Consider the following 23280-nt stretch of genomic DNA (forward strand, 5'->3'; position numbering starts at 1 on the left):
GTCCTGCTGTATGTAAATAATGAAGGAGGTGAAGGTGAAGAGTGATGATTCTTCAGCACAACTGACTACATCCAACATCGTGACGTCTGTAAACACCTAAACATCATTTCAAGCCAATTAATAACCAATTGTGATACAAATTGTGAATTAGAGTAACTTTTAAACTGTATGTCTTGACAGCAGCTACATTTTTTTGGCGTTCAGTTGCATCAGTAACATGTGGACTCAAAGATTTGTGAATGTATAATATATTCTGCCTAGATTTTCTGCCTGGAACAAAGCTGATCTAACGGCTAATCAACGCTGAAACTTTGTGCATCTTCAAGTCTTTTCTGTGTGTGATGTTTGGCTCGCTGGGCGTTAGGAGAGGAGAGGAGTGTGAACACAAGCCAGGAACACGGAGATCACAGCGCTGACGCACAGCAGAGGAACCACCGGTGTGAGGCTGCAGCTCGAGCTCACAGCTGGGAACAGAGGACATAATTACTGAGGATGCAGTTGCTTTTTTGTGTTAGAAAATGTAAAACTATGTGCTTTATGTAATGGCTGCAAGTAGGGATTTTTAAATTATCACGATTAATCAGCAGATTATTTTCTTGATGAATCGTTTGATCTAAAAAATATTAGGAATAAGTGAAAAGTGATTATTATAATTCCCCAGAGTCAAAGTTGACATGTTCAAATGTCTTTATTTGTCCAACCAACAGTCCAAAACCCAAATATATTCAGTTTATTATCATATATGACAAGGAAAATCATAATGTTACCTTATTTGAGAGGCTAAAACCAGTCATTTTTTGGCACTTCTGCTTTCAAAAATGACACGATGATTAAATTATCTAAATAGTTGTTGATGAATGAGTAACTAGCAGCTCTAGTTTGTACAGATGAGATATCAGCATCTTTACAGGATGTGTTTGGTCTGGACAGTTCAATTAAACACTAATTAAACCCAGTGTGCTACATATAGACCCTTAAAATCCTGTCTCTGTACACCTGTGTGTGTGTGTGTGTGTGTGTGTGTATGCGTGTACTCACTCCGGCAGCTTTTGCCATCTCGTTGCAGCATCCCAGTCACGCAGCTGCAGACTGGACCAGTCCCTTTACTGCTGCAGATCTGCTCACAGCTTCCATTCTCATTCTCACACCAGTCTGCTTCTGAGGACACATCAGGGGGCGAGTCATGAAAATCCTGAATAGCTTTGATACATTCAATTGAACGTGAACGTTGATGGTGGCTTATCTGTCTTTCAAACATTGGTCTCTTTCTGCGATGAATCGGGGGGGGATTTACACATTTCTAATCAGAATGAGCTTGAATATGAGAAATTAAATGATCACCTCCTGATATAAATCTGCTGCAGACCTCCAACGAAAACACTACAGGCCTCCAGACCCAAATTTATAAACCAGAGATATGTAAGAGACTAATGTATGGTTTGTTTCCTCTCGTCTTTTGTTCCATTAAATTAGCAACAAATGATAAATGTCTAACTGACAAAGTTTGTTACTGGGATTTTATGAGTCACTTTAACTAGCCAGAGGTGGCAGTTGAAAGTGTTAGGTGTAATAAACAAAGTACCACATAAAAATCCACCTCTGAACAGTAATTTGACTGTTTTTTTCACTGCACCTCCTTTTTAAAGGTGATTTGGCTGTTTTAACTGGATTCACAAGATCACATGAGAATCCATCTTGTCGGGCTTTAAGTTATGTGCTTTAGGACCAATCAGCATCGTGAATCGAGCTCCCTCTCAAGGTAAGACGGTAATAGACAGATGTTTCATCCAATCACCTGTCAAATGTTTAAACAGTTTCCGACTTCTCGGATGGTTCTGTGTAACAAACCATCTGTGGTATCAGGTTATGTTTTCACACAAGATGACAGATTTCTTTCACTTTGATGAGTTGAGAAAACTGCCCAGCGTCTTGGGCTTATTAAATGTGTAGAAACCCCAATAATTCATTCATCCATTGATCATTTGTGCCATATTTTGCCTCACAACTATTGATATGTGTACAATGACATAAAGGTGTCCTGATGTATGAAAACAATGAATAAAGCAAAAATAAAAAACACCAAAATGTAACACATTATTTTCACACAGTGACCATTGACACTACAGTATCAAGCAAAAGAGAAGCTGTTCTTAAACTATCATTAGTTTTATCATTTTGTGATAAGTTTGACTAAAGCTAGAGCTAAGTGGAAACCTTACACAATGCATTTTTTACTATAGCTAGCTGTAGTTCAACATCACTTGCACAGTGATTTAATGAGGTGATTAACTGTTGACTATAACTTTCAGGTGTCCTCATATACAAAAATCTAGATGTAAGACCTAAGAGAAGTTTAAAAAACTATCTAGACAGCTATTTATTTATATTTTTAATTAATTCATTAAATAATAAATTAGTTAAGAGTTCTATACAAGCAACCAATATGAAAACAAGCAGTAATAGACTCAAATGAACCCGAAACAAAAAGACAGAAAAAGGAAAAACAGCAGCAACAATGACAAAAAAACAAAAAACCAAACAAACAAAAAAAGGCGTAATGTTTGGCTCAGGTTTTCTTATTGTAGCACTCATGTGTTTAGGGCCACACTTACCTCTTCTTCTGATGGGTCCCACACTCAATATGTGCTCTTCATGGTCACTGTCCTCCGAGTACATCCTTCTCTTGTGCGGACAGTTCTGGATGTACAACACACATGCATTATTAAAGCAGCAGACATGTTTCATCAGCCCTTTGATTAATAGGTGCAAGTGTACAAAAACCAAAACAAATTCTCACCACTTTGCAGGCGTTTGTTTCTGAGTCACACAGGGAAACGTCACAGTGGATGTGGACTTCTTCGTAATCCCCGATAAACTTGAAGACGGTAACGTGGAAGCGACAGGTGAGCGATACGCCATTCTCTGCCATACCAATGGTGTTGTCCTTAATGTTTGGACACCTGCAGAGAGACAAATATTAAAGAAAAAGAAAGTGTGTATGGTAGACTGTCCTGTCCTAAAGGCATGTTGTTAAAGATGACTCACAGTTTAAGTTTACAGCTGCAAAACATTCTCATTTTCTTTAACTTTTGGTCAATTTCACTGGACTGTTTTAATCACTACATGAATAACTACACTGTAAGCAAAGAGCACTAGAGCCACAAATGACAAAAAGAAGAAGTTTATTATCTATATATATTTATAACTTGATATAAAAGCTAAAAATACACCAAAATATGTGTGAACCCTTAGTTGTTTTGCTCTGTTTTCATGTCTCACCCTAGTATGCCATATGTTTCTATTTTTAGTCATGCTACTCAGAAATGCCTGTGAGTGGTACTATTCACTATTCATGTTGCAGGGCTGTTAATGTAAAAAAAAGAAGCAATTTTATCTATTTTCTGCCTGTACTGTGAGTTCATATGTTCACAATATAAATATCTGTATATGAACGGATGAAGGAGAGTGTCAGATATAATAATATGCAATAATTACACATTCTGATTGATTTCTTGATGGTGTAAAATGAAAAGAAGAATCTAATAGATATAGATTACCGTTGCGTGACACTGCACCTAATTGCACAAAGTAATGATGAGTAGCTTGAAATCCAAATTCACTGTTCTCTACAGTAAACCAGTAGTTCCCAACCTTTCTGAGTGAAGCAGTGTTCACTTACGATCCATTCTCTGGTTTAAAGCTGCATATTAATCAGCAAGTAAATGTTCTGAATTTAAAAAATGTTGAAGATGTAAAGCTATCTGGCATTTCACCAGAAAATAGCAATGATTATAGAAAAGTCTGAAAAATAAACTTAATTTTTTATACATATGTTTTATATTATTGCAAGTCACATAGGGCTGCAACTAACAATTATTTTAATAATTTAATCAATTAATCTCAGGATTATTTTCTTGATAAGTAATCAATTAGTCGCTTAGTTTTATAAAATGTCAGAAAATGGTGGAAAACATTGATGTGAATGTCTTTTTTATCTAAACCAACAGCCCACAACCTCAAGATATTTGATTTACTATCATAGAAAACTAAAGAAACTAGAAAATATTATTACAAATCAAGTAATCGATTATCCAAATAGTAGGTGGTTAATTTAGTAGTTGGCAACTACTCAACTAACTAGCTTTGCAGTTTTCACCATTTTCTAGAGATTTTATAGGCTTTAAATTGAATCAATATTTTAAATAATTGTTAGTTGCAGCAGTAGAAAAGTCTGTATATGTGATGTGTGTTCTCAGCCCTACTTCTTCTCTTTTTGTGTGTTATCCAAGACAGAAAATCAGCCCAGCTTACCCTCTCTCTATGATGATATAGCGGAGTCGGTCATTGCTGTAGCGGGACGGCGTGGCCCAGCACATGTTTACAATGAGGATGAGCTGGTTCTCATCTGCCCCTTCCACAAAGACGCCCACAAAGAGAACGTCCCGTGTGCTGAGAACCACCTCCCCCTCTCTGTATGGATTACGGTACGAGGAGTTCTTATATAGAGCCATTTTGGTGATGAAGTTTCCTTCCTGGGTTGGTAGGGTGAGGTTAATCACACTGGAGGATGGTGGAAAAAGAAGGGCAACATAGAAAGGAGGATGAGAACACTTAAGGAAAAATACAGTGAATCCTTGTTTTTCTCTCCTCTGAGTAATAAAACGGAGGTGGATGTCTGACCTGAGCATGGGTTTGAGGACAGTCTCCAGCGAGATCTTCAGGTCCAGTTCGTAAGCGCAGGAAAACTCCACATTGATGGTTCTGTCTCTGGTGATGACGTTCCCGGTGTTGTTCACGCTCTCTATCCACACAGTGTTTTTGTACATAATGTGTGTCCCGTTCGACTGTCGCACAAATAAAAAAGGAGATTCAACAGAAAACAGTTATAATTTGATAGAATAGAACGCTGATACTTAAATACATTTATTTATGGTCTTTCTGAGGGTTAGATAAGAAGATTGATATCTAGCTGGAGTCAGGACATGGTTGGTCTAGCTTCACTCTAAAACTTCTGAAACTCACTGATTAAGACATGTTGTTTGTTTATTCTCTACACAAACAGTTATATAAACATGGCAATTTCTGGTTTTAGGAGAATCTAAAAGGCCCAGAACTATTTCTTGGTGAACAGTCATTGATACATCCATTCAGTACTTCTGTGAAGCATCTTTGGCTGTATTGTAGGCTGCTATATTCAGTCTGTGAGCACAGGTTTTGGTAAACATCCCTGTCATGGATGTATTATAAGAGCTGGATATGGCACCACTGCTCAGCCCTGCAGCCAATTTTTCCTTGTGGCCAAATTGCGGTATTGCAGCAAAAAAACCACAAAAAAATCAACCCTGAAAATCTCCCCAAAAAGCGTTTTCCCCATAGACAACCATCGTAAAAGAAAGGCGTTGAAGTTTTTCTTTAACAAGAACACTTTGATATAATTGTGCTATTGTGTATAATTGTGATAGGTTTCTAGGACATATTTAAACTAGCGTAGCACATTTTTGCATAAAGACTGGAAGCAGAGGGAAACTCCTAGCCTTGAAAAACAATGCAAAGTCAATGTTGTCTTACTTGTACTCTAAAGGCCAAGTTCAACAAAGTGGCACACTATGCAAAATGCCATGTGGAGACAATGAAAAAGCAGCTGATCATTTTATTGGCAATGTTACTTTAATTATAATAATATACATACTGTTGCACCTTTAAAAAATGCAAGACTAACTGAAGTTAAACAAGACCCCTGAGTGCAATTCTTGAGATTATTATGGATGAACGTTTGGCAGCCCGTCACCTGAGCTGGTAAGTGGTTAAAAAAACCAAATGAGGCAAAGAAACAATATGAAAAGGACAATGCAACGAGCAAGGAAGCTACTGTCACAGTCAACATTAATAAAGCAAGGACAACCATGAATTAATATGTTAGTTCACTGACCTGCACGATGGAGCCGCAGTGTCCTTTAGTGTTGTTGATGTGGAAGGAGATGAAGTCCTCCCCCTCGATGCCATTGCAGTGCTCGTCGTTGATCCTGACGTCTTCCCGTTCGAAGCCCAGCTGGAAGAGCTTACACTTAGAGATAGAAACCTCCATCTGAGCATGCTTACAGGTCACCTCTGCCTGGATAATGTCATCATCACCTGTCACAAACAGACACAAATCAACATTGAATACCTGTATTTGGATTTATTTTAATTAAAATGGTTAAACTTGTTATTATGCATATCTAGCTTCTACTTAATTGAAAAAATAAGCTTACATAAACAATATATGTGAAATTACAACAGCAGTGGATCATTTAAGATAGATAAATCATAGATAGATCATTTGAGAATTTTAGAAACTTATAATGTTTAAAAGTGTTATTGTATAGAATCATTTTACATAAAATAAAAATTAAATGGGAAAAGAAAAAAAATCCATCATCAACAGTCTGGCTGAGCTGCCATTTTGGTTCACTGAACACATTCAGCCTGACATCATCATCCTCTTTTGGGGAAGGTTGGTTTTGTTTTCACTTTTCCTCCCAGTATCAGTATTGAATCTGTATATAACCCACAGATGTGATAACAGTTGCTAGGAGCGATCATACTTAACATTTTTCATGATTGAAGTTCAAGAGTTACTTCCGTGAGTCGACTTACAACAGCTTGTACAGCTGCTATTTTATTTTCTGCAACAAAGGTGCTCGGCTTGAATCGAACAGCGGTCGCTGTGAATAAGTGGCACACGTCCCAAGCAGCATGCTACCAGGATGCACCGTCTGTCTGCATTTTTAATAGAGCTGGCCTGCAGCCAGGCTGCATATGAGGAACAAGGCTCAGGAAAATGCAACAGATGCCAGGTAACTTTAACTGAATTCCACTAAAATCAGTCCTGCAGGTACACCAGTTATAAAATATTTTAGTGTTTGTTAATGTCATAGTATCATTTACAGCATACTGAAACAGATAGCATTAAAACTGGGGTGGATGATATGACGTTGGTGCAATACGAAGCGCTCACCTCCAGTGCTGGTGGGTAACTCAGGACAGCCACACAGGTCGCCTCCGTTCTCCAGCTCACAGGTGAAGTTTGTGCAGATCTCTCCTGCACAAGGGTCGTAGATCCATTCTGCTAAAGACACGTCCACACACAATGTTAGCTGTCACACACAAGGCTTCATTAAACATACAGATAACTAACCAGCCAAACTGTGGCTGATGAAAAACTGTGTTTAAAATTGCAGTTGACTTTTGTGGAAGCAGTGCTTATTGTTAGAAAAAAGAAAAAAATTAATATAGTTTGATATTTGTAGTCAAAATGAGAGTTTGTCCAAAAACACAATAGGCTTAATTTAAATTTTATATCAAGAAATAAAAAAACGTAAAAATAACGTAATCAGGTGGTCGCCACAAATTCTGTATTTATATAATATAGAATAAAATATATTACAATAGTAAAAAGGAAAGTGGTAACATTAGTAGAGTGGAATATTAATGTTACCTACTTAAAGTTGCTCAATTATTCTATGGTTTTAGTTTTCAGTCTATGATATATGATTTTAGTTTGTTGTTCTGTGATTGTTTTACTGATGAAAAGCATCTTTTAATCTATTATTATGTTTTATTATTGTTAAATAATAGGCTAACTTGCACCTGTTCAGGTTAACTTCAAATAAGCTGAGAGTTTTGACAACACAGATAAGTGAGTCACAGACACCTAAAAAAAACCATCTTATCATCTGGTTGTGTTGCATTACAGGGTGTGAAAGAATGAATGAAGTGTTAACTACATTACACACATTGCAGTGCTAGATCCTTACAAAGAGGGCATTGAAATCAGTCACCTTTTATGTTGCAGTTTTAAAAATGTGATTAACTGTACAGAGACTTGCAATGCCAGGTGTGTGTGAGGCTGAGAGAGACTGGGGCCTCGTGGTGCCCTTACAGCAGTTCTCCTGGGTGATCCACTTGGTGGTGAGGGTTCCCATAGAGCGGCAGGCCTCGGCGTAGGCTGCCAGCGAGCCACAGACCTGAGCCTTATGGTGATTATAGCAGCCGTCCAGGTAGCAGGACTGGTAGAAGGGTCGGGGATCCAGCAGGCCGTGGCACGGCTGGAAGAAGCCCTTCAGCTGAGTTAACTTCTGGCAGGCATCTTCACCCTGCAGCGCCAACACTGCTGTGTTGTCACAGGACTGGGCCAGAGCCACGTACTGGGTCTCATCACAACTAGAGGAGAAAGAAATCCCATCGTCAATATACTCCGACTCCACCGATTCCAAGGCATCAGATGGCAGACATGAGGAAAACTAATTATCTAGATGTTGATAAAATGAAACAATATACTCAAAAATCACATGTGGGTTTCCAAAACTTAGATTATAGATTTAAGAAAGTATGAGAGGAATATTCCAATAACATCTCTCAGTTATAATAATTACCTGTTATATTTTAAAACCATTTATGAATTTTATCACCTTATCACCTCAAAATGTTATTTATTTCATTTCTTTTGTCTTTTTGTCATTTATGTTCACAAAAACCCGATCAGTGCCCAAAACACAATACCTCCCTGATGTTGTGTTACTGACACACACAGAATAATAAGTAAGGTTTAGAAGTCTGAGGTAGATATTGATCAATACAAGCCAACTATTGATTAATGCTGAGGTTTCTGCTTTGTACTCGTACTTTTGGCCTGATGGTGGTGTTAAAGGAAAGGCGAGAGGGTCAACACACTGTTAGGAATTATCTTCTGCAGACTGCATATATCTGTATCAAATATAATGGAAATCTGATATTTGTTGAAATATTTATCCAAAAACAAACACTACTGTTATTGCTTTAAAAGTTGCATTCACTGACTTTGGGGTTTTGTTTAGTTTTTTGCGGTCGAAGGAACAAAATGAAATCACAAAAATGTGGATATATTCCCTATTGATACATCAGGCAGAGCAATATTAACATTAGCAAAGCTCAGGTGTTTTCTTTCAATATAATTCATGGATGATCTTTAGTGGATTTTTACAGTATTTGTCCATCTGTAGAGTATATAGTGCACTTGTACATGTCTGTGCCAAGCCTCACCCACCTGTTCTGCATACCGTTGGTCTTCCAGCTCTGGGCCAGCTCTAGGGCGCTGACAGCCGGCTTGCCCCTGGAGGTTATGTAGTCATCACTGGGGTCTCCATTGAAATTACCACAGAGGCCACACACCTTGTTCTGAAGCCGCTGACCCATTGTGATGCTGAGGGTGTTGAAACTGTTGTATCGAACCTGGATGTCCTGAGGCGTGTCGATGACAATGAAGCCCTCGGATGTGGACAGACGTGTCATCAGCCCTGTTAGAAATGGTACCGATACCGGTGTACCATTGACCTGTGACGACGAGGAAACGGAGATGTTTAGATATTTAAGATAGAAGACACACACACACACATACACACACACACACACACACACACACACACACACTTACAAAGTACTATTATTTAATTCATCTCAATAAACAGCTTAACATGCTACATTCAGACATGTCTCTACTCTCACCTAAGGTTGTGTTAGATCTGTTTTGACTGCAGGTGATAATTAGCATTGTAGAGCTGCAATGATTAGTTAATCAACATAAACACTTAATCAGTAACTATTTTAAAAATCAATTAATGGGAAAAAATGTCCAAATTGTATATTTCCAGCCTCCCAATGTGAACATTTTCTGGTTTATTAAGTCTTCTGTGATAGTTAAATAAACGCTTTGGGGAACATTGGACATTTTATAGACTAAAACAACTACTCCATTAATCAGGTTGCTGTACAGTACATTACAGCTGATTACAGTACAAATAAATCTGCATAGGATGTTTGTTTAGCATGCCATTCAGTGTCATGTGTGTCAACAACTTAAAACTAAATATTATTATATACTATATACAGTATATATAACAAATATATTTGAGAGAGGATAGAACTTGTGTCATGAACTCAAATATCTTATTTTGTGTTTTAAGAATGTGTTTTTGCAGGTTGTCACCTTTTATTCTTTAGTAAAGTACTGTTAGTCTGAGAACAACATGTTACAGTAATTTGATTCAAAGTATATTAATGCATGAATAGAGATTATGACATGTAGCCGTTTTTAAAACATGCACACTTGCAATGTGGTGAAGATGGAAAAACGTTATGTTTGTTAAAGTAAGAAAGGAATCAAATATGTTACCTAAATTTGTGCGAGGTATTGCAGTTACTGAGGTCACTTTTTTCATTTTGTTGCTTTTTTACAATACAGATAGTGGGAGGGGGATACTTCATAACAGAAATCAAAGGATGTAACCCAAAGCAAAGACTGTGACGATATGAGACGGTACTTTTCTGGTAGATACTGTGAACCACTTCATTCTCACTGACGCCAACGTAATTTGCTGTTCTTCAGGCAATTCAGAAAAACGCTGTGGTCACTGACTCACTCTGATTGAACAGGATTAAGATTCATTGGGAACCACAGTTTGAAGCAATCAGAAGGTATTTAACTACCTCTGTGAGAGCACTATCAGTTTAATTATATGGTCTAAAGCCTAGAGGAGCTCTAAGAGTCCATTAGTGCCAAGGTAATTGGTAAATTGGACTGCAAGAACTCGTTCAAGTATTTTGGAGAGAAAAGAAAGATTTGAAATGGATCTGTTTGTTTAGTTTTTTTGAGGAGAGGTTGGATAAAGGTGTCTTTGACAGCAGATGGCACACAGCCAGAAGACAGTGATCAGGATCAGGTAAACAAAAAAATCTCCTAAAAAGATAACAGTTCAATCAAAGTTAGACTATGTAGCCTTTGATATGAGATATAAAACTTAAAGTTGAACTTAAAGAAACATACCTTTCTTTAATTGACCAGTAGCTTAAGGTGGCTAATATTTGTTAACTTCAGCTAGATATTTCTATCTAATTGACATTACTTCTTTAAAGTTGATATGGCTATGCACACATAGCAACGTTAGCATTAAGTTGGAGTCGTGCCTTTGGTGAAGCAATACTTAAAACCCGTATTCATTCTCTTTCTACCTTTGTTTTTGGCTTCACCAACTCCTGAGAAAGATATCTATGTCTTTGCCTGCAAAATGCCCCACCAGGTTTACCAGCTAGTCACTATATTTGTCTGCCTGCCATTAAGTGCTGGGCAGGTAGTATACAGAGATCATTTTTCTGGCTAATAGCTCCCTACTGTGGCTGGAAATGTGGTTGATGAGAGACCTAACCAAACCATACATTTTCTAGCTATGAAACCAAAACACTGAGTTGAAAGACACTTCACAGCTCTGTCAAGTTGAAGGGACATGCAGAGTTCTCCGTGGCTTCAACACCACATGCAACACCTTTCATATTACTGTGACTCATTTGATCCATTGTTCAAATGAAAAAAAAAAAAAAGATTAGCGCAGCTTTAAAGGTTTGGCAGGAGGTCTGACATGTAAATTAGCTTTGGAGGAACAAAGTTCACACATGAATTTAAATGAGAAGTCAGTTGAAGTGTGTGGTTAGGTGTTACAGTACCAATAACACCCACTGTAGTTTTTATCTACTTTTAGAATCAAACTAATGTAATCAAAATCAATGTCTATCAGTTATTTCCAATATGTTGCTGATATAGGCTGCCGACAAACTAACGTTGGTCCGATGCTTTTCTTACCTTGACAGTGCTGCCAGAGATGAGTATATTCTCCTCATTGATGTAAAGGTAGACATGAGAGATGGTGGTGAGGTTGGGTGTGCTCCATTTATCAAAGTTAGCGATGAGCTGGAAGGAGAGGTCAGGCAGCTTGTGACAGTTTGTGGACAAGACGAAGGAGCAGGAGGCCGGGAGGCGTAGCGATGCTCCATCGAAGGTCCTGAAGACCCCACCTCCAGACGCCACACAGTGCTGGGAGCGCCGTGCAAAGCAACCCCGCACTCCGTACCGCAGGGTGCACTCTTCCTCTGCCTTACAGCGCCTTGGGTCACACTGGATCAGGTTTCGTCCAATGCACTGGCAGCGTTTAGTACAGTCACTGTTCCAAAACAACTGTTTGGGCTGGAATAAAGACAGATTTCCTCTGTTAAAATCTAAATATCTATCTTCTATCTACCTTTATACAACAATTCTGGTGCAACTTTTCAACACAAAAAACCAACAACAACCAAAAAATAATTAATAGTTAACAATCCAGTCATGATATATTCATGTGAAATATCCCATTTTTGTCTGTGAACATTTTTAACCCTTACAAACTACCCATTCTTTCATTTGTGAGCTGTAAAAACACCATATACACATTTCTTTTAGCTGGACTTTTCCTAATGTGATCCATAGTTTACAAAAATGGAAATAAAACACATTTTATATGCAAATGTACAGGTTAAAAGAAAATTCAAAAATCAGCATTCAAACTTGTTGTATTCTTTATATTGTATAAAATGTTCTCCTGGACCATTAAAATAGTGATTGTGAATCCATAATCTTTTTTGCCATAAGATTAATCAAACATTTAATAATGACTGATGGGGAATTTATGAATGTGAATTAGTGTAAAGACTAATTATGAGTCAGAATATGAACAATATGTAAGGGTTAAACGACACCTGAAAACAAATGTATTTAATCTGGCTTTTAATTAGTCATTAATAAGTCATTTTAACTCATTTTTTCTGTCTGTTTTTTTTTCTTTCACAAATTGTCTAATTTCGTTGTTTATTTGCTGTTAATGTATTTTTATTTTTCTCTGTAAAGCACTTTGAGTTACATCCTTTGTATGAAGGTTGCTCTATAAATAAAGTTAATTGTCATTATTTAATATCTCTCAACTGACATTTAACAAGACTTTTCAGTTCAAAGTTTTACTGCAGATTTATAAGACCAGGTTGAGGTATAGCGTTTACAAAATGTTGGTATCACTACACTCACTTGCCAATAAAGACCTTTGATTAAAAACCTGTTTTTGGCTGCATACATTTGTAAGTAAGGTTTTAGTTTATTCCATGTAGTGCTGGATGTCAGACTGACCTCATAGTACTTGCCATCAGTGTAGCAGCCACAGTTTTGAGACAGGATGCAGCTCTTGCCATTGAGCACGTAGCCCTGGTCACATTGGCAGCCCTCCACACAGTCCTGGCTGCAGTCCCTCTGGCCGCGGGCTGGGGCGCACTGGGGCGGGCAAACCGACATGCAACTGGAGTAATGGCTGTTAGGTGGACAGCTCTGGACTGGGAGCAGGCAGGTTGGCAAAGACATTAGCTAAGGATTGCACTGACTACATTGTACACACAGGAAATTATCAGTTGTGAAAAAGAGTGTTGATTTTTCAGGGGTAATTATTTGAGGACAAGTGTTGATTGGAGAGTTTGTGACTTTTTTCCCTGAGAGTAGATTAATATGAATTATTGTTGGTTTGGCTCTGCACATGAAATTTGTAAGAAAAATATGTAAAATCAAAAGTCAGATCCTTTTAAACAGCGGAGTTGAATACAAATATATTTGTTGCGCTGAAAAATGACATTAAACTATTTCAGCGGTAATGTGTCATAGGCACTATTTCTTTGATAGAAAGTAGTTCCAGTAAAAATTGTTGATTAATTGTTAATCAAAGTAACAGGCATATTGTTTGTCAAAAAACATGCTGCTAATGATTTTTTAAGTAATTTGAACACCACAAATGAGTTTCCATTCACCTCCATTGTGACACAGATATCCTAAAACCTGCAGAAATAAGGGATTATCTGCATGGGTAGATACTGGTAGAGTTGTGTGAGAAAATATGTTTTATTGTACAAGAGGACACTACTGGACCACCAAAATTCAAGTGAGCCCAGACTTGTACTCACCACACTGTGTATCACTCCTCCAGCCAGTAACGGGCACTCCTTGGGTCTGGCAGGTGCTGGCATATATTTGCAGCCAGTTACAGATTGTATCCTGAGCACCCTGGTCCAAACAGGTGTCCTGCAGGCAGCTTTGATAAAAGAATGCCGGCGCCACCTTGCTGTGACAGCGTGCAAACACACCTCCTCGATCCACAATCAGCCCACACAGTCTCACAGCCTCAGGATCCACAAACACATACAGTCCATTTCCAATGTGGAAACGTATGCCTGTGTTTACTTCGTTCGCCTCATCGTCGGTGCCGGTGTTCATGTTGGCATCAGCCACCATGAGAGGGGCATCGTTTGGCATGCTTTTCTCTGCCAGGCCGCAGCGTGGGCAGGAGTCTCCACAGCCCACCTGGCAAAAGGTGTCCCTCTCTGCCCAAGCCATGCCCCAATCGGTGATGGTGAGAGTGGGTGGGGATAAGGGCATTCCCTGGCAGAGGCCGCAGGAGGTGTTGTAAAGTTCACGGGGTAAAGTCAACACGAGGAGGGTGTTCCAGTCAAACGCAACCTTCAGGCCGAAGTCTGTCTCCACGATGAGCTGCAAGCCCAAAGTGAAGACGTTGACCTTTCCTGGCCCCAGCTTCAGAGGAAGGTACAAGCGTTCTGTATTCACCTGCATGAAGAGATTCAATAGAAGTGCTTCTAGTTGGAAAAGGTTTTTTGTTAATTCAAGACTCTATCAGCTGACACTCACATATTTCTACAGAAGCATTTTAATAATTTGTAGCTTCTAATCCAGCTGGCCTTCCCATTTTCAAAGTATGTGGGGAAACCCAGGTGACCACTGGATAGCATTAAGACTCTGAAAGAGCCTTTATGTGTTTCTCATATAATCTAATTGTATACAAGAGAAAGAGACAGAGAGCGACACAGAGAAAATTAGAGAAAACGTGTGGGTTAGGGTTAGGGTTAGGGTTGTGTGTGTGTGTGTGTGTGTGTGTGTGTGTGTGTGTGTGTGTGTGTGTGTGTGTGTGTGTGTGTGTGTGTGTGTGTGTATGTTTGGTTATGTGTGTATGTGTGTCATTTCTGTTTTTCCTCAGATCTTTGAGTCGGTTTGTGAACCCGGTCCAAATGTCGCTCAGGGTCGGGGTTTTGTCTGAGCCAAATCCAGCCTGATAAAAGATGCCCATTGAAATTAGATCCACCTTAAGCCAATCAAAGAGGAATTCACTCTTTGCCTGGTTATTCTATCAGCTTGATTAGAAATAACATTTCCTCACAAATACAACAACTACAACCTTCACAGGTCATGCAAGAAATTGATGTTAAGATATAAATATTCATAGTATGAACCGGGCCAACCTTGTAACAGGTATTCTCTTACATGAGCACAATATACATATGTAGTCATTACTCTTGATTCATTTATAGTTGTCTCCGATCATGCACTCACCGTGACAGTGTTTTTGTAGCTTCGTGACACTTCAATCTCGTAATCATACACCTCCAGTACAAAGCCTCTCACCCAAATTGCCTGGCCTGTGTCCCTTTCCTCATTACGAGCTGCCAGTTTAAATTGAGGTAAACTTCCACTGATGGTTGCAGGGTCCCTGCTCTCTGCTTCACAGTTGGTGGTTGCCATCCTAAGAGTACAAGAGCTCTGCAGCTCAAATGGGACACCACCAAATGGCAGGAAATGTCCATAACCAGCCACCACACACAGTGCCTCGGTGCGCGGCTGACAGAAATACAGGCCGTCACTCTCCTGGCAGTACTCCTCAGGGTGGCAGGGTGCGAGCTGGCAGTATACGCTGTTGTCAGAGCCATTGCAGTAGCAGCGTTCCTGACACTCCCAGTCAGTCCAGAAAGTCTGATTAGTGTACAGCTGGCGCCCCTGGCTCATGCAGCCACAGTCGCTGCGTGCCACACACATGCCGTCCCGCAGCGCAAAGCCATCCTCACACTGACATCCCTCCTGGCATGGCAGAGGGCACGGCTCCTCTAGTTCATCCAAGTTGGAGCAGGTCAGAGGGCAGGCGTTGGTGCACTCATCAAAATGACTGTTCTCTGGACAGGGAAGAGCTGAGACAGAGGAGAAAGCAACAGAGAGGCAGTGATCATTATTAAAGATTATCAATCAAAAAGATTTGTTTTTAGTCTCCTCCTGTGGCTTTGTTTTAAGTTTTTTAGAAAAGGTTCTCCAATCAGCTTGGACTCTGCACATTTACAATAGATTCCAATATTGAGATAGTTTATGTTACAAACAAGGTAAAAATGTCCATCCTGTGGCATATGATGAGTCCAAGCTGATGTCTGAAATTATTAGTTACACCTGTGGTAGTCAAATAACAATAAAGCTGGCTTGAATGTTAGCAAATATATCAAGATTCGATTAAGACTGTATCACAGCCACAAACTGCAAGTAGGTTTTGTTGAAAAAATATGCCTACTACCAACTTCAAAGTGGTCTTGGTTCATGTCGCAAGTTGTGTATATAATATATTTAAATAGAAGTATATCCTTTTTGACTTTTTCATGTGTTGTAGACTAGCTTGATCGCTGAAAAGACACAACATAAGTAAGACAGAATTGGATTTGCCTACATTTGAACACAAATATCTATACTTTGTACTCCTTACATTGTCAAAACAGGCTCATTACTTGTTTAATCCTCTGTGACATTATTTAGAAAAGTATCTGCAGTACAGATGTAGTACAGAATGTAAGTACTTTTGCCACCTCTGCTGAAGGCATATGTTTTTGTTTTTAGTATAGCTACGCTCACTGTTTATTTCTATTCTGGACACACAGATTTGATCTTTTATCTCACATTCCAGACAACCAAAATGTCACTTGAAAATAAAAATAAAGTAAAGCCATATCTACTTACGGCAGTTGGTGGCGCTCCTCCAGGAAGTGAGGCCTACTTGAGCATCCTGACATGCAGTGGCATAAGCATGCAGTGACGAGCACAGGGCCGAACGGTTCCCTGCCTTTACACACATGTTGTACAAGCAGTTCCTGAAGAATGGTGATGGGTTGACCACTGCATGACATGCCAGAAAAGAACTATTCCCCGGGTCATTGATGTTGCCACACATCCACGGACTCTGGTAGAGGCGCAAATCTGTACACATTCGATACAGATCATCACAGTCACCATTACAAGTAAGGTCATCAGCAATGGCCCGCCAGCCCTCTGTGAACTGCTCAGTAGACTCTGCCAGGCGTCCATTAGGGAGGCGAAGGTCATCAGTGGCATTGCTGTTAAAGACACCACATAGACCACAAGTAACATTGTAGAAGAGGGTGGAAAGGGAGATGTTGACGAGTCCCTGGCGTGTGTATTGGACACGAAGCAGACCGCGGGACTCCACCACCGTAGCATTGCCTGGAGCTCTGTAGATCATCATTGTCTCCATTGGATGTATATATGGGAGTGCCACTGGCTCACCATTCACCTGCAACACAAAAGAGTGTCATAGCCAAATATTCAACAGCAACCAAAAGGTTTTTGCTCTCGAGGGAATGTACAAACCTTTACTGTCTCTAAATCCATCCCTCCTATCTGAGCTTCCACATTGGCCACAGCAACTACCACAGGTCTTTTCCAAGCAGGGCCTTTGTTCACCAGCCGTCTGCCTATTTTCACCTCCACCAATGAGGCATTCGCGGGAACAGCACCACACAACTTTAACAGATAGTAGGAGCTGTCATCTGGGAATGGCAGTAAGGCACCATCAAAGGAGGATGTCACCGAGTTCTGGGTCATTGAACACACTCCCTCTCTGCGAGGGTAGCAACCCAGCAAGCCCACCTCCGCCACACACACCTCACCCTCTTTACAAGACTCATTGAAGCAGGAAACTTCCCCTGCAGCCCCGCAGGTACACCGGAGTGTACATTCACCTTCTTCGCCGCTGGAACCAGACCAGAATGTGTCATTACGTGGGTAATATAGGCCATTATGTTCACAGCCACAGTCTTCAAGCTGTACACAGCGGCTGCCGCTGAGAACGTAGCCTTTGTCACATTGGCAGCCCTCCGTGCAAGGGTGAGCACAATACAGGGGAGCAGTGAGGTCTGAGCAGGATGCAGGGCAGGCGCTTGTGCACACTTGGTAATTGCTGAACTCAGGACATGACAAAGCTGAGAGCCAGTAAAAGAGAAGAAATCAGGTGAGATGACACATAAAAATGAAGTAAATTAATGTAAGTTGAAGAATCTGTGTAAACTGAATCTCACCACAAAAGGAACGAGATCTCCAGGGTCGTACCGTGACACCCAGGGCCTGACAGGCCAGAGCATATGCCTGGATGGCCTGACAGAGTGTGGTGATGTTATCCCTGTTGCTGCACATGTCATATACACAGCTGTACACAAAGGCTGTAGGGTCCACTACAGCTCTGCAGTCCCTAAAAGGTCCATCGGTTTTGTTGATAAGTCCACAGTAGTCTGAGCGAAAGTAAAAGGCTTCTATTACTGGGTCACACACACTGCAGTTCTGGGTGCAGCCATCTGTACACCTCCAGTCTGTGTCCTCTGCTCGCCAGCTGCCCCCTAACTCCACCACACTTTCTGCCAGAGATCCATCAGGAAGCACAGGGTCATCAGCAGGATCATCGTTATAGTTACCACAAAGGCCACAAGTGTTGTTGAAGTAGGAGCTGGGTAAGGAGATGGATGCGTAGTGTTGGCCATCGTAAGTTACCAAGAGTCCAAAATCAGTTTCTAAAGCAACGGCAACCCCAGACTGGTACACCCTGACAGCACCAAGCTTGAGTTGGACTGGCAAAGTCTTCATCAAGCCATCTACCTAGAAAGAGAAACAGAGGACAATTCTGAATAGGAACAACGGATGATAATGGACACAAATCATTGTCAATAAATGCCAGTTTTGAATGCTCTCACTCTTGCCTTTTTTCAAGACTTAATTCTCATAACATATATTCTAGATCTTCAGCTTGTACCTACATCCAAGAAATAATTAGCGATCTGTTTACTGCCCAAATCACTGTCCTAAGAGTTCTAAACCAAAAGGCACATTTTCTGGAGTCTCCTGATACAAAGCGGTCAACTGATTCTTACCTGGACTGTTCCAAAACTGCCTTTGGGTAACATGACCCGATGATCATACACCTCCACTGTGACGTCTCTTAGCCAGGAAACTGCAGCAACCCCACGGTTCTCATTTTTGGCCTCCACACTGAAGAAGGGCAGTCCTGCCACCTCCCAGCAGGGCCGAGCCAGCAGATACGAGCAGGTCCCCTGGAAGTGGTAGAGGAAACCATCGAAGGTGTGGTAATGAGGGTCTCCAAATACCACACAAGTGCTGGTGCGGGTCGGCTGGCAGTAAAAGGCTCCTTCCTGCTGCTCGCAAGTCTCCAATTGCCCACATGGAGCCGCTTGGCATTGCACCTCGTTATCAATGTCAAGGCAGCGGCACCTCTGTGAACACTGGTCAGACAGCCAGAAGATTTCCCCTCGTCTGTAATAACGCCCTGGAGAGGATGTAGGAATGACAGGCAGAGGCATTTACAAATACAGTTCTTCAAGCCACTTAAGCACATCATTCAGAAATGTCGTTAACTGCTCTGAGCATTTTTTTTTTTTTTGTTTCATATTTTTTATTAGTATGTATACAAGAATAACAAAGGCACTTACATGGTACATTGGTGTCAGCATTAAACATGTTTGTATACACCCTTGGATTTAACTGCTTTGAGCATTTAATGAAATTAAGAAAAAGAGAAACCCATATGGACATTACAAAATTAATTGAACTTGCCATTGTAGCTGCAGCCATTGGCAGGATTTATAAGTTCAGTGTCTACTCGGAAGAACCAGCGCCCAGGAACATTTACATTGGTTGTCTGTTCAATGTTCACCACATCGTTTGACCGTGATCCTGGCAAGTTGAAGAAGTGACCAATGTCTCCGCCATTAAAACCTGACTGAAAAGGGGAAAGTTGTGAGGGATGTGAGGTGAAATGTTTAACACATATATATATATGTATATGTTTTAATGTAACAAAAAGGATTATCATTTGTTTGAAGTTATCTTGTGGTCATTGTGAGAATACCTGTGCTGTTGTTCCACCCAGTCCTGTTAAAGGATCTCCACCGCTGGCTGTGCCTGTGCTCCATGTGATTTCTCCATAGTTAAACATACTGAAGAATGCCATGCCATCTGAGATTAGTACAGTTTGGAATGTGTTCACCTTTTAATCAAACAAGAAGAATAAAATAGTTTTATAAAGACAGATATGCTGTACACAAACAATGGAGATCTTTTTTCCACTCTACATATTGTAACTTAACTAGAAATATGTGATACTTTATGTGCCAAAGTAGGGTTTGGACTTTACCGGGGTGGTCTGGCTTCCTCCATAGAAGGTGACCTGGTGCCATGTTGCAATGAAGGTCCAGGTGGCTGTGAAGGTGGGCGTGTTTTTGAAGTACTTCCGAACATCTTGTGTTGCCCTCTCCAGTATTTCTGGTTCGATGGACTCTCTGTAGTATACATCCCCACGGATGCCGTTGTGCACATCTGCCCAAAGTGGGGCAATGAATGATCTGCTGTCACTCAGAGGAAAACCCTCTGGTGTGAACTGGCTAACCTGCACGTTGAAGGAAATCACACCATTGTTGTTGACCTGTGAGCAGAAAGGACAGGGTTGTCTTTTAGCATAAAAAACAATAATATATACACAGTACATTACAAATTGCAATAGTTTAAGAGGATGATGGATTACAGCTCTCTGCTCGATAGTAATTTAATTGATGGTGAAATGATAGTTTTGTTTAAATCTTACATAGATGGAACGGTAGGGGACATTGAAGAAAACGAAGGGGACGAGCACAATAATTTCTGGAGAACTCCCGTCATCCATCTTGGGAGTCTCTAAATCCGTATGGCCTGGTCCATATGGATACAGAACGTCCTGAGCACTAGCTAAAAGGAGAATAATGCATAAGAACTTGTTAAATGCGCTGTAAACAACCATTAAAGATGAAGGAATTGTTGTGAAACTTGGCTATCAACATTTTAAGTGTAATTGGGAATCTCAATATTTATGTCTCATATACCACCTGTGTGTGCAAAGATGCTGAAGACATGGAGCAGAATGACTGGACAGCCTGGCCTGACCATTCTAAAAAAAAAAAGGAAGAAAATGAGAAGAGAGATCACATTGAACTATTGTTACTTAATCTGTCTCACATTTTCCTTAAAGCTAATGGGAATGTAGGCAGACATGAGTCATAAAGCAACTTTCTTATAAACAAGGCTGTTGACAAAAGTAAAGAAGAGGGGGAACCATCGAACCAACATCACGTTACTTCTTTAAGATCAGGCTCCCAGCTCTCCCCTGAGGAGCCCTGAAAAGGCCCTATTATGCATGCCAGAACAATGTGTCAGGATCACATTTGCCTTACAGTCCCATGTGAGCCTGCAACAGTGGACTACGGGCCTCTCTGTACCTAGGTTCCCTGCAGTTGACCAAATTGCCCGCTCTGCTCCAGCGTCTCTGTGTCTGAAGCCGCGAGGCTGCTTAGGACCTCATTACCACTTCTGTTTGGGAGCCATCCATGCCTTGTTGGCTAAAGGGAGACGAGCGTAAACACTGGGGCACTAATGGCTTTAAGTGAGTGGGTTTGAATTGCCAAGGTCGGTGCAGTGGCCCTTTGGGGCTGTTCAGTGCCTGGCTTGGCAAGCTTCCCATTGGCAATGTAGAGTGTACAGCCAAGATTTTACAGTCACCATATTGCTATCTACTAATCGTTAAATGAAAAAGAATGAAACTTTAAATGCTACTGCGTGTACATTCAGTGAATTTACACATAAATCGACCTAAACAACACTGCCAACTTTTTCAGCAAAGCCATGAATTAAAATTTGTCACATCTGGATACCATAGACCTTTGTTACACTGGTGTAGATAAGTATCCCACCATGCATTTTGCATCAACAAGCAGTAATGGTGGAGGACAGACAGCTAAATCTATTAATCTGCCATCACCTTTATAAAACTGTTGGTTTGTCATCAAATTTATTTTTGTGAGAAATTGACTGTTTAGATTGGAAATAGGTGTTCAGTTAATCAAAACTATGCCTATTTGAAAACCTGTTGAACCCGTTTGAAAATGTACTCAGACATTTTGTAGACGTGTCACAGGTCATCTGGCTAGCAGGCCAGCTCCCAGATAGTCAGTGTGCGTGGTCATCCCGGTGAGAACAGTCCTATTTCAGCAGTGCTTGGCTAACTTACTACCCAAGTGAAACTGATGTATTTGTGGCATTTTAAACAGAAGTTAGAACTCATTTTGGAAGATATACTTTGGGTTTTTTTTGTAGGAGGCCATATGTTTAGGCTAAAGAATAATAAAAAGGTGTAAGTATACAAAATTACACAGAAACAAACAGAGGCAGTGTGGTGCATGATGTTAGATTTTGTGCTATTACACATGGACATTTACTACTTACCTTTTTGGCAAGAATAATATTGATGTATTTATTTTTAATTAATTGTGTTAATTTATTTATTTATTTATTACCTGTGTCCATTTTGGGCCCCCATAATGTTGAAGTTGGATCAGGCCAAGATGGTGATGTCAGGAAATAGCATCAGGTTTGACTACCGAATTCAACTCGCTAAGTTCCAACTATTGAAGTTCATTGAATGACTGCAGAGATCCAGCCATCTTTGATTTAATAATATACCATAGAATTCAGGAAACTTGCACAAAAAAAATCAAAGATGGTGAATACCCACAACCTAAACCTTTACTATCCTGAGGAGAAGACAATACTGTTAATGTGTAACTGTTAATATAAATAAGAGTTATGTGAAGTGAACTGAATACTTCTCAAATCTCTGTCATCTCTCCCATGTGTGAATACTATTCAGCTCTGTGCTAAATGATGTTCAGGTGTGCCAAGGTTAGTGGGCACTGCTGAGAGAGGGCTGGTTTAATGTCATCAGCCTCTCATCATACATTGCCAACAGAAAGATTACCACAATTGCTCTTTTGACTCTTGTTACTCACCATCTTATCTGTCAGACATTGACTCTGTGCCTTTTAGCAGGGCAATTAAGATAAAGCCCCGAGGACTTAAAGATGAATAAGATGTGCTCATATTAAAAGAAAGGAAACTCTTACACCTGTATTTCGTGAGCCTCATTCTTCCTCTCAAATTAATTCACTCACTGAAGCACAATTAAGTATTTATTCATTTTGAGGCTTAAATGTGTGGTAAAGCAATTATAATCACAATTTTGCAAGTTTAGAAATGACATCAATCTAAATTGTCTATTGTTATAGTCTTGATACTAACACTAGTGGAAATGTACCCGCTGGAAGAGTTGACATATTGAGCCACACAAGTGGTCCCAAGATCATTCCAAGGGCCCCCAGAGATGATTAATTGGAAAGAAACCCATAAAGGTCTGTTTATATTTATGTTTTTTTTCCCTT

At 40.2% G+C, this 23280-nt stretch overlaps 1 protein-coding gene across 1 annotated transcript; it reads right to left on the reverse strand.

Moving 5' to 3' along the window:
- Positions 1-227: 227 nt before the first annotated feature.
- tecta (tectorin alpha) lies at positions 228-20956 on the reverse strand. Its single transcript, XM_062432883.1, has 23 exons — positions 20893-20956; positions 20619-20758; positions 20172-20459; positions 19887-20024; positions 19592-19757; positions 18892-19304; positions 18049-18619; positions 17342-17952; positions 16694-17264; positions 15257-15885; positions 13819-14476; positions 13001-13200; positions 11651-12031; positions 9065-9351; positions 7922-8202; positions 6998-7108; positions 5930-6132; positions 4681-4844; positions 4312-4560; positions 2798-2960; positions 2613-2697; positions 1039-1158; positions 228-464 (listed from the first exon to the last, which is right to left on the reverse strand). Exons 1-23 carry the CDS (start codon positions 20954-20956, stop codon positions 361-363), a joined length of 6597 nt encoding a protein of 2198 aa, XP_062288867.1. The 3' UTR covers positions 228-360.
- Between the last annotated feature and the right edge of the window lie 2324 nt (positions 20957-23280).

Source organism: Scomber scombrus, chromosome 14 (genome assembly GCF_963691925.1).
Source record: "Scomber scombrus chromosome 14, fScoSco1.1, whole genome shotgun sequence".
NCBI classification, from domain to species: domain Eukaryota; kingdom Metazoa; phylum Chordata; class Actinopteri; order Scombriformes; family Scombridae; genus Scomber; species Scomber scombrus.

Bases quoted from the DNA above. Each gene is read 5' to 3' on its own strand.
- tecta (XM_062432883.1), bottom strand. From the start codon at position 20,956: ATGGTCAGGCCAGGCTGTCCAGTCATTCTGCTCCATGTCTTCAGCATC. The intron at 17,953-18,048 runs GTGAGATTCAGT...ACTGGCTCTCAG, and splicing joins GAGATCTCGTTCCTTTTGTG to CTTTGTCATGTCCTGAGTTC. The intron at 4,561-4,680 runs GTCAGACATCCA...ACCATCCTCCAG, and splicing joins GTCCTCAAACCCATGCTCAG to TGTGATTAACCTCACCCTAC.